This window comes from Sapajus apella, unplaced genomic scaffold, assembly GCF_009761245.1.
Source record: "Sapajus apella isolate SASKATOON/1434 unplaced genomic scaffold, GSC_monkey_1.0 scaffold4, whole genome shotgun sequence".
NCBI classification, from domain to species: Eukaryota; Metazoa; Chordata; class Mammalia; order Primates; family Cebidae; genus Sapajus; species Sapajus apella.
The window spans coordinates 33,950,815-33,963,261 of NW_022436944.1; the positions used below are offsets into that span (position 1 = coordinate 33,950,815).

At 41.2% G+C, this 12,447-nt stretch overlaps 1 protein-coding gene across 3 annotated transcripts in view; it reads right to left on the reverse strand.

The window, feature by feature from the left end:
• The window catches only part of ACP3 (acid phosphatase 3), a 52,766-nt gene that overhangs the window by 11,412 nt on the left and 28,907 nt on the right, over positions 1–12,447 (reverse strand). For all 3 annotated transcript variants that reach the window (XM_032266594.1, XM_032266581.1, XM_032266591.1), the window contains 3 exons: positions 10,494–10,626; positions 5,992–6,074; positions 3,239–3,342 (listed from right to left, as the gene is read on the reverse strand). In XM_032266594.1, coding sequence (XP_032122485.1) covers positions 3,239–3,342; positions 5,992–6,074; positions 10,494–10,626 — 320 coding nt within the window. The remainder of the gene's footprint in view (positions 1–3,238; positions 3,343–5,991; positions 6,075–10,493; positions 10,627–12,447) is intronic.

A 12,447-nucleotide genomic window follows, 5' to 3' on the forward strand; every position in this document is an offset into this window, starting at 1 on the left:
TAGGTGGTAGGCACCAGGGTGATAAATCAGAGGAGGTCATGAGAAGTGATGGTTGCAGGGAGCTGAGTGTGACTTTGAGCCTTTGGATAAGTGAGAAGCAGGTGAGGGTGTTGGGTTTTCCTTCTCCTCCTCCCTTCTTTTTAGTCTTCTCATTTGTTCCTTTTTTTTCTTTTCTTTTTTCCTACCTGAATAGTTCTTTCAGTCTTTCTTCTGAATGTATCTCCCCTCTCTTTAACTAGGCCGTAAATATGGAACTGAATAACATAAAACATATATGCTTGAATATACAGCAAGACCTTATCAGAAAATTATCCGTCAGAAAAAAGCTGTGGGTACGTGTTCAAGTCCTTACATTGTGTCATGTTAAGGAGGGCTCTCTCAATGCTTTATCTCAAAAAACAATGTATTATTTGAGAAGGTCCAATGGTATAAACTAACCTCAGTTCAACCAGCATGAGTTGCTTATGGAATCCATTTGCTAATCAAGGAGGCAGGAGGGGAACTCAAGTAAAATTTAATGATCTTTCTTTTGGCGGTAACCTTACAATGGCAACGTTTGGGTGTCATTATAAACAAGCCTTTTAAAACATCACTTTAAAAAGCCATATAAACATAGTAACTATAAATATTCACTTATATCTATAAAAGTTGTAAAAACTTCCCTAATATTATATGAATGGGTACTTCTATCTTAGAATAACTTTTTCAGTAACAGCATCTTCTATCTTAAGATGATAAGGCCTAGATGTCCAATACTCCATCAAGCTCCATTATTCTCTTCCCATAGAACTGAATTATGGCTCAGAAGTGACCACATTTCCAAGACTCCCTTGTACCTAGGTTGGACCAAGTCACTAATTTTAGCCCACAGAAAGTGAACAGAAATGATGTGTCCCTTTTAGGCTGAAGTAGTTGATAAGCAGGTTGCTGCCTCCACCCTTTCATTCCTTTCTACAAGCTGCCTGCAAGTGAGCACAGCACTATTGAAACTGTAGGGAATGACCACGTGTGAATCACATCTGTTGACCAAGGACACCTGCACTGTACTGTTAGATAAGTGTGAAATTAATTTTTACTGAGTTAAGCCTTCAAGAATCTGAGGTTCATCTGTATAGAAGACAAAATTACCCTTATTAGTGAATATATCTGGGAAACAATTTTTAAAATACTCAACATTGGCTTTAGTGTTGAAGACACAAGCTAAAGATGCATACAAAGAGTTTAGATAAAAATGTTTTATAAAATGTAAAAGTGAAACAAAGCAATATTAACTTAATGAATTATTTTATATAGTCTACAATTTTAAATCTTTGTATCTAACTTAAAATTAAATCTTTAAAGAATATTTATGGCTACGTTTTCTACAACCTGAACAGTTTACATATTTAAGATGGTTGGAAGTCTAAAATATTCTTCCTTTCTGTCTCTCTCCATATCTTCTCATAAGAAAATGTGAGACCACCTCACAGTCAGGATCACCGCATAAGCAGGCTTAGGCAGAATTTGTTAACTTGAAGCCTCCTTGTTTCTAATTTAAAAGCAATCAAGTTTAACCTTTGATATTTCCCTGGAGTGCCAATAAAAGAAATCCTAATATAACAAATTGGAATTGACCTTTACGTGGCCCTTGGTTAATTTTTTCTGTATGTCACTGCCTTTCATTTGAAGAAATACTCCATAGTTGATTTGTAATATAGATTTAATTCAGGGTGTTAAGAGAATGAATTCAGTGGGAGAAAATACTTCTGTGCACTAAGAAAGCAAGCTCCAGACCCCTGGGGTCCAGAAACCAGAGAACAGGGAGGTACAAGTAGAGTCAGTAGCTTCTCTTGTCTTATCCCAAAGGAGATAGTGCCTGCCACTGACTGGAGCTGATCCTGGAATTTGGTTGACTTATTAACTCTGTGCCCAGAGCTGGCCTTCTGAAGGGCAGACTTGTGCTGGGCTTGTTATTAAGAGAGGGTTTTATGTCTCTAGTCCTTTTATTTCCATTTTCTGCTCTATTTGGTCAATCTCCATTTTGCGGGTCTCACCTCTCCACTCTGACTCTAGATATTTGAGAGCAAGGTTAACTAAGACCATATTTTAGTTCTAGTTCACTGTGCCTGGCACCCAGTTAGAGGCTCAGTAAAGGATGTATCTACCCTTGCCTAGCTGTGCAGAACTCACTTTCTTTGTAAGCAGTGAAGATATTGGTTGAGAATGAGGTCTCTGTGCTGTTACTTTTTTACTCTACAAATTCAGGGGCCAGAAAGCTACATCCCAGACTACACAATTTGCAAAATGAAATACAGGGCCCATTGTTTAAAACTATTACAATTTAAAGATGGCAACAGCAGATCATTAAAACCAGCATGGGCTCTTTTGAGCACAGATCCCCATGTAACTGCACAGTCAGGTTGGTGTGCAGCTATTCTGAATGCCTTGAGGGAAGGGCAAGACAGATCTCCCTGATCAACCCTGAAACAAACTCTGGGGTCATTGCCTTAACTCAGCCCTTTCCTTGCTCTTATTCCACTAAGAATATCCCATGAAGTCTGGCGACTTGTCCCAAACACCTCCTTCTCCTCCTCCCAATGAGAATGCCATTGTCACTGCAGATAAACATTTTTGGTATGACCTTGGCTGTGATAATTAATTCTTTCCAGTTTTTCCAGGACATTCGTGGTTTTAACAATGAAATTCACATGTTCTGAGAACACCAGATTTCATGGGTCAGTTCTGGGTGGACTGGGAATTTGGCCACTCTCACTTTGACCCTTTTATGGGTTCAAGCTAAGCTGTGGTCATCTGGGGAGGGCCACACCGGGTTACAAAAAGGTAAACACCAGTTAGAAGTTGTACTTTAATAATCTTGACTGTGTATATGAATCATCAGAAGGTGAATGAATATGCTTGAATTATTTAATTGAAAAAATTATATAACCATCAATACATATTTCTCTTGCCAAATATATATGCAATACATGCATACTTCTTAGAATACCTTAACCTTTTAAAAAATGTAATTTCTGTTGCATAGGCTATTTCTCAAATTTTTCATCTACTGTATATGTTATTTTCCAGTAAAAGTCTTCATGGAAAAGAAAAAAGAGACATGACTAGCATCCTATTACTATCATTCTTCCCTTTGAATATAAAACCAAAGACAAACAGGCATGCAACCCTTAACCCAAAATAATAATAATGAAACGTAAGGTCCAGTGATACTGGTTTTGAAAGGCACTTCGTCACTTACCCCTTCTCAAAGTACAATTCCATCAAGTGGCAAGAAGCATAGGGAGGAAGGAGTCCATTGTAAATATCCAGTGCCATCTGTAGGCCACTCACAGTAGTGTCATGCTATAGAGATTTGAAACAAATCATTTTATCATCTGTTCAGATTCACATTCAATAGGTATGAAGCACTTGTAGAGTACCATGATGGCTTCTAATTCAATTACATTTCCCATGTGCCCCACCATGGCTTAATAAATAGAGAAAGAAATAACTAATTTTGGTTGAGCATCAGCTGTGTGCAAGGCAGTATGATTTATCTATCATTATTTCCATTTAAAAATGAAGAAATTGGTCAGGTGTAGTGGCTCATGACTGTAATCTCAGCACTTTGGGAGCCTGAGGTGGGCGGATCACTTGAGGTCAGGAGTTTGAGACCAGCATGACCAACATGGTGAATCTCTACTTAAAAAAAAAAAAAAAAAAAAAAAAAAAAGGTGGGCATGGTGGTGCGGACCTGTAATCCCAGCTACTCCGGAGGCTGAGGCAGGAGAATCCCAGGAGGCAGAGGTTGCAGTGAGCCAAGATGGCACTACTGCAGTCAGAGGGCAACAGAGCAAGATTCCATCTCAATAAAATAAAAAAAAAAATTAAAAAATAATAAAAGATGAAGAAGTTGAGACCCAGGAAATCAAGCAACTCGCTTAATGTCATATAACCCCAAAATGGAAGAAAGTAAATTTGAATCAACTTTCCTTAAGTGCTGTGCCTTTTTGAAATATTTTGAAATACGTTAATGCTAGATTGTCTTTTTCTATAGATTAGCATCATCTGTGATTTAAGGTTGTGGAAGAATATATGAGGTTTAAATGTTTAGGGAAGATCAAATACAAGGAAGTATAGGGTGCAATTTAAAAATAATTGTAAAGCTAAATGTTTACCCCAGAATGGCTGGAAGGTACAGGGGAGTGGTTTTCAGTCTCCTTTCTGCCACTGATTAGTGATCTAATCTTAGGCAGTCCTCAATTTCCATATCTACAAAATTGGGATAACATTTGGCTGCCTAAACTGTGTGTGCACATATTCAAAAGGGCCTAGAAGTAAACTAATAGAGAAAAAAAAAGAGGAGCTATGGATATGACATGCTGGAAGTCACACCACAAGTTAAAACTAGAAATCAGATTAACCACTAGAAGAACTGGCAGAATTGACTAATTCCAGGCCTACCTGAGGCTATTTCCCTAGTCCATACCATTTAGGGCTCCTGATAATAGACAAACTTCCCTGTATCTTCAGTCACCCCTTTTACCTTCTTGCATAAATGAAAACATGGCTTTCTTTCTCCAGCCACAGCTGAGAAACATTTCTTCATGGAGACAGGAGTGAGAGGAGTCATCATGCTATGTCCTGTTTGCCTGCTCATCCCAGACTCCATGGGCAGCTATTTGAATGTATAATACAATTGTAGAATTTGCCCCCAACACTGTGTCTCTCCCTGGCTTCTCCAATATGAAAGCCCGTTCTAAGATCTCGTGCTCTCTTTTATTTCTACTCCAAAATGTGGCTCTAACTTTGAGTTGCAGTCCTTCTTCCCTTTCCTCCTTCTATTCCCTTTGCCATCTGGAGTTTTCTGCTTGGATGCCCCATGGTATTTCAAACCCATTGTCAAATCAGTACATTTACCTGGTCCAAGACCACCTCCTTCCTGTCATTGAGAACTGAAAGCCTGCCTTCATCTGGGGCTTCACCTTCCCCATCATTGACCTTCACCCACTTCCAATTCATCACTGAGAATGCACACTCAGTTTTTCTTGTAACCTGACTTACCTCTTTTCCTCTCCTGTTGCTTCCCTAATTTTAGGGAAATTTTTAGGCCACACCCCCATTTTTCTAGACAATCACAAAAGCTTTCGACACCATATCCTGTTCCTAACATCCAGTCATGTTACAAAATAATTAATTTCCAAAATGCTGCTCCTATCCTGTCACCCTGCCCTGCCTTCCCTGAGCAAACACTGACAGGGGGTTCTCCCTAGCTTCCTTGCTTCTTTCTACAACTAAACAAAGAAGCGACAGGACAAGATGGCCCTACAGCTGCCATCCAACATAAACTTCTGACACTCTATATAGGGACTGTCTAAAAACTTTCTGTAATGATGGAATGTTGTATATCTGTGCTGTCTAATTCAGTAGCCACTGACTATGTGTGGCCATTGAACACCTGAAATGTGGCTAACATAACTGAGGGACTTAATTTTTCATTCTACTTAATCATGATTAATTTAAATGTAAATAGCTACTTGTGGTTACTGGGTTCCATATTGAGCAGCACAGTCAGCATCCACTAATTTGGTACCACCTTTTCCACGCAACATTACTGGCTTTCCACCTCTGTCCTAATAATTCACTTGCTTTGTCCTACTAACACCTTTCATCTTGATGTGTTGGATGTGCTACCTTGTCCCAGAAGCTTTTCTGTTTCTCTTCTCCACCCGCTTGGAACACAAGGGATGGCTAGCTTGTCTGAGGTGCCAAAGCACTTGGCTGAATGGCATTTCCATACTGTTTTGTATGGTGTTTATATTTGTCTTCTTGTTAGCATTAGATTATAAATCCCTTAAAGGCCGGAATGATGCATTTAATCCTGAAAGCTTTGTGTAAGTGCCTACCACATACAAGGAGATGGGAAAATGAAGATAAAGAAGATGAGGTCCCATGCACCAAGAGATCACACACTTGAACAAATAGATGTTAAATGAAGACAAAAATACTTACTGCAGAATACATGATAAGTTTTTTGTAGTTTGGCATCTCAGTTGCTCTCTTCATGTGATTGAGGATTTCATTGACCAGGACACCTTAAAGGAGATAAATCAGTAACTAAGCTGAAGCAAACATAAGCTTCTATTTTGGTTCATTAGCTTTTTGTCAATTCATAGTTGGGGACTCTCCCCACCATGACTTAAGAAGAGGGGCAAAGATCTAATTTTGTTGAGCAAATGCTCTGTGTTAGATAGTGTGATTTACATACTTTTTTCTTTAACTGAATCCTACATTTCAACCCTCATTTATAGGTAAGGAATCTTAAGTTTAGAGATATTAAGTGACTCACATAGCCAGGTAAGGAAAGGTGGCTTGGCTCTACCAAATCAGGTTTTGTTAAAGGTCTGTGGTTAGGAGGCTGATAAGCTTGGATGGAACTTCAGACGGCTTTTTCAGATCATAAAAGAGAATTTTTAGCCCATGTTCTTCTCCAGAGCAGACCTGAAATGACAGCACGGCAGGTACACCTCTGTTTTCACCCCTCTTGCTTCTACTCTCTGGCAGTCAGACCTGAGGGAGGCCATGGGAGAAAGCAGCTCTCTGGATGTTTGTACAGGTCATGGACTATTCTCTGTGGACCATTTCTCCAAGTTACCCTAGATGTCACTGCTGGGGGGACAGCCAGCATCTTTAGCTTTCATTTGAGGTTCTGTCTGTCTTCAGTAGAGGAAATGTTTTGCTCTTCACACTTCACATCTGAACACCTAACTGCTATTGCTTCTGAGGTGATGAAAGGCAGATGCAGAGCAGACTTTATCCTATTTGTAGGCACTGAAGGCAGTGAGGTACCTTGTGGTGCCAAAACAGATCCTGTTTTAAGGACACGTTGCTTCAGAGATGTCTATAACCATCTGGTGTGTCTGTTGGTCTCTTTACCCTGCATGTGCTCTCCTGGGTTGAGAATGACCAGTGCGGGGTGGGGGCGGGGGTGGGGAGAGAGAGAGAGAGAAAGAAAAAGAGAGAGAGAGAGTGTGTGTGTGTGTGTTTTATAATGAGCAGGCCACTGATATTAACAGATGGACTATAATCTCACGTTCTGTAGCCCACTCAGCAAACACATACTGAGCAGCTATGATGGGCCAGATACTATGCCAGGAGAATCAGACCTGGTCCCTGTCCTCTAAAAACTCATAACATAGTAAGAAGAGACAGGTCTGTACACAAGTAAGTATAAAAAAGGGTTAATTAAGGAGGTAGGTGATCTGCTCTTTCTGTAGATGCTGGAATTTCCTTGAGGATGAACAGGAAAATCCGAAGTACATGTCTAACAGGCCTAAATCCCTTCATCTCAGAGAGGGTTGCCCTGTGGAATGCATTAGGGACCTTAGCTTGATTAGCATGCCATGTTGGTGCTAAACTCTGTGGCCAAGCTCTTGGGAGCCATGACAGATACCTACAATCAGCAACTTGCCCTTTGTCAACAAGTGCCTTTTGTTCAGGCTGCAGTTCTGGTAATGAATATATCAATTCTTGGTTCTGGGATGATTACCCCCTTATCGCAGGATTGATTAGGGGTGACTATCATGACTCTCCTCAGGCTCTGGCATACCAATATTCTGTTATATAAGTGGGGAAACTGAGGCTCGGAGTGGCTCAGCAACTTAATCAGATTATACAACTTGTAAGCAGATAAGGAGGGCTTTAAATCTAGCATGTCCTGCTTCAAAACCCTTATTTGTGATCATTAGACCACACTATAGTGGAAAGCTAGCTTTGAAGTTATGTGTTGTATCCTTTATTAAATCTTCATAAACTAGACGACATATCATTTATCTGAAGATATAAACTTTGCTTCCTTCACTTCTAGTCTACAGCAGAGGTTGGCAAACTTTTTCTGTAAAAGACCAGACAGTAAATGTCTTAGGCTTTGTGGGTTATAAAATCTGTTGCAGCTACTCAACTCTGCGGTGATAGCATGAAAGCCGCAATAGACAGTACATAAATGAATGAGTGTGGCTGTATTTCAATAAAACTTTATTTACAAAACCAGGTAGTCAGCTGGATTTGGCATATAGGGAGTATTTCGTCAACTTATGGTCTAGAGCAAAAAGAGCTCTCTTTTCACTGATATGACCAGCCATATGGTCCTAAATTTGCCTCAGGGACTTTTTTGGAGTGTATGTGTGTGTGTGTGTGTGTGTGTGTGTGTGTGTGTGTGTGTGTGTTACTGCACAGTGTCATCCCTGAAGTTAAATGATGAAATAAAAATTCCACACTGGGAATAGTAGTTCATGCCTGTAATGCTGGCACTTTGGGAGGCCAAGGTGGGAGGGTCGCTTGAGCCCAGAAGTTTAAGACTAGCCTGGGCAACATAGGAAGATTCTGTCTTTGCAAAAAATTTAAAAAAAATTTAGCTAGGCATGGTGGTACATGCCTATAGTCCAGCTATTTGGGAGGCTGAGGTGGGAGGATTGCTTGAGCCTGGGAGGTCAAGGCTACAGAGGGCCATAATCATGCTGCTGCAAGCCTGGAGGACAGAGCGAGACCCTGTCTCAAAAACAAACATATAAACAAACAAAAAATAGAAACAAAAACAAAACAAACTAACAAAGAAAACGTGCAAAGGTCAGAAGATGGCCCTGATGTTTCCACACCACTCTTTGTCACCTAGACAATGTGGGTTTTCTGTGCAGGACTGTGTTCAGCTGTGTCATCATTCAACAAGCATGTAGCTAACAAATCTCTCTTGCCTAGCCAGATCTGAACAATAGTCTGAGCTTGTGTTTTGGCAGAACCACACAGGAAAAAATTTCCTGCTTAACAATGGCGCTGGACTTTTTCCAGAAAGTAGGACAGCTGGTTTCATACAAGTGCCAGCCTGTAGAATCTAAGATCAGAGAACATCTCAGAGAAGGACTCTTACAGAGTCTAGTTTAATCTCCTCATCGGGGAGTAAAACAGAGATCCAGAGAGGGGAAGTGGCTTCTCTCAAATGTAGTCTTCTGGTAGCCAAAGGGAAATAAAAGAGGAAACAAGAGAAAAATGGAGCAATTCCATTTTTTATTCATATATACACATCCCTACATCTAGTATTAGACTGCTGTCAACTGTTATCTGGCATAAAGCTTGTTGGGAGTTTATTCAAATACAGATCCTGATTCAACTCACTTGGGGGTGGGTCCTGAGGTTCTATATTTCTAGTCAGGTGGTAGTTGATGCCAACGCTGAAAAGTAGGCTGCACTTTGAGTCGTGAGGGGCTAGATGCCTGATTCCACCATAACTAGGTTGGGGGAAATAAATCAAGAGTCCACTTCCACCATCTGATGGGGCTTGGGAATGAGTTACACTGCTGGCACCTGGTGGGCTTGAAATGAGGCTGAGTGCTTATGTGGCTTCCAAGGCACCCTCTACATCTTTTGTTGTTACGATTGAGCTTCTTCCTGGGTTCTGCCCACACACACAGCCTGTATCCTGCCTGGTAATTTTTCCCAACAGTCCATGTTCCATCTAAGACTCCTCTCTGGAGCCTCTCCCTTCCTCAAGGGCTACATCTCATTGCTCATGTGTTTAATATGAAGTAAGGACTTACACATTTCTACCACGTCTGTCCCTGTGCCATACAATCAGGATTTCTATAATAGCAGGTCTATAACATCCTCATGTCATTAATGGCCACTGTCCTAAATTTTTTGCCCCAACCTACTTTATTCATCTCACATGAATTTGCTCCTGATCATCCTGGTTTCATACCTAATTCTCCTGGTTACAGCTTGCCTCACTCTTTGTACATGGTGTGCGGCCCTGCTTTTCTAGCTATAATTGACTCCTTTTCTGGTCAGTGATTTGAATTCTTTCCCTAGTTAAGTAGCCTTAGTGAATATCCTCCCAGTTTGGTCCAGCCCTAGCAGGCTTTGCCTCTATGCATTCTCTTGATGAATTTGTTCTGATACTGTGATGAATAGTGTCTGGCAATGGCAGGAATCATGATGCGATTGCATTAATCTCAAAATGCCTACAATAGGTGTGTTAACCTGACTTGGACCGTCTCAGGGTTTTAGGAAAACAGGCCACTTTTGTTATACTTCACACTTGAGAGATTCCCCTATGGGCCACAAGACAGTTGATTTTCATGCAGCTCAGACATAGATCCTTGATTCTTTGATTTCGAAGGGATGGAAAGAATCATTTAGCTTTACCTTTCATTTTCCAGATGAAAACTAAGGGCCCAAGTGAGTGATAGTCATAATTATAATAACATATGATGTTTATTGACAGTGTATTATATATCAGGTGCTGTTTGTTCTAAGCCCTTTGAATACATACATTCGTTTTAATCCTCACTGTCTATGAAGTAGGAATCACTAATACCCCCATTTGGCAGAATGGAAGCTGGTACAAGGGTAATTAAGTGAACTGCCTGAGGTCACACAGTTGATTAGTGGAGGAACTGGGACTCAGACCCGGATCATTCAACCACAAATCCAGTATACTCCTCTCATTTTTTAATACTTACCCCCCTGGAGCCTGGATTTCTCTTTTTGCTTGTGAATTCCATAGAGGGACAGGAGGCACAATTCTGACAATTCTTTCAACTTAGTCATGGCGTCCTCAGTGGCCCAGGAGGGTAAAGTGAAATTGTGAACACTCTGTAGCAAAGAAAAAGGAAGAAAAATGTATGTGTAGTTTTGCTTATGACTGTCCTCTTTGTTGACTTATTTTATCCTTTTTCACCCCACAAGAACTAGTAGGGCTAGACTTTCTTGTCCTGCCATTTCTTTCTAAGAGAATTTCATGTTGTGATAAGTAGTGGTATTGACATTCAGAAGAGAAGCTTATATAAATGAATTTGTCCTTTCCTACCCAGTCCATAGCTTTTGGCTTAACTCTGGATCAGTGGGTGGCTCATATTTTGTAGAGTAAGGGTGCAGTATGGAAATAATATCTCATTCCTTTATAAAAGGGTTAGAAATCTTTCTATGAACCTGACAGAGTTAAATGTTTTCTTAAAAGCTGAATGAGTTGCTGGGCACAGTGGCTCATGCCTGTAATCCCAGCGCTTTGGGAGGCTGAGGCAGGCAGATTGCGAGGTCAGGGGATCAAGACCATCCTGGCTAACACAGTGAAACCCCGTCTCTACTAAAAATACAAAAAATTAGCCCGGTGTGGTGGTGTGTGCATGTAGTCCCAGCTACTTGGGAGGCTGAGGCACTGAGAATCACTTGAACCCAGGGGGCGGAAGTTGCAGTAAGCTGAGATTGCACCACTGCACTCCAGCCTGGGCGACAGAGCAAGACTCCGTCCCCCCAAAAAAGATGAATGAGCTGCCTGAGAGGCCAGTTAGGAAAGGCAATATATTTCTGGAGCCGTCAGTAATATATTCCCCCCTACCCCCATCAGAGTCTAGTTTGCTGACTTTTTTTTGGTTTTTTTTCAGAGACAGGGTCTTGCTCTGTCACCAAGGCTGGAATGCAGTGGCCATCACAGCTCACTGTAACCTCTAACTTCAGGGCTCAAGCAATCCTCCGACTTCAGCCTCCTGAGTAGTTGGGACTACAGGTGCATGCCAACACAAGTGGCTAAATTTTTTTTTTTTTTTTTTGAGACAAAGTCTTGCTCTGTTGCCCAGGCTGGAGTGCAGTGGCATGATTTCTGCTCACTGCAACCTCCGCCTCCTCAGTTCAAGTAATTCTCCTGCCTCAGCCTCTCGCGTAGCTGCGATTACAGGCATGGGCCACCACACCCGGCTAATTTTTGTATTTTTAGTAAAGAGGGGGTTTCATCATGTTGGCCAGGCTGGTCTAGAAATCCTGAGCTCAGGCAATCCATCCTCCTCAGCCTCCCAAAGTGCTGGGATTATAGGCATGAGCCACTGCACCTGGCCACACGTGGCTAATTTTTAAGTGTTTTGTAGAGGCAGGGCCTTGTTATGCTGCCCAGGCCCATCTTGAGCTTCTAGCCTCAATGATCTTCTGGCTTCAGCCTCCCAAAAGTGCTGGGATTACAGGCAGGAGCCTCCACACCTGGCTGTAGTTCACTACCTCTTGATGAAAGCCTGCACCTTGCATACAGTAGGTACTTGGTAAATGTGTATTAAGTGAATGAATAAGTACAAACAGGGCAGGTAGAGACCTTGTGCCAATATTTATTACCCATTAGGAAGAGTCAATTAGGAGTCCCTCAGTTTCAAGGACAAGATTGAGAGAGAGAGAGAAAGTGAGTTCATGAAAGAGGAGACCAGGGTGGAGTGACCTACAAAGGAAATAAGTGAGAGAGATTTGGAAAAGAGATCACATAACATGGCCACGTTTTGGAATAGCTCAGTTCAAACTGTAGCAAGGAAGAAAAAAAGTCAAGACTGGAATAAAAATGTGGGCTCTTGTTTTCACTGAAGAGTCTTTTGGAAGGCCAGTGAATTTTCACTGAAATAGATACTGATGATAAAGTGAAAATATGGGAAAGTAGCATGT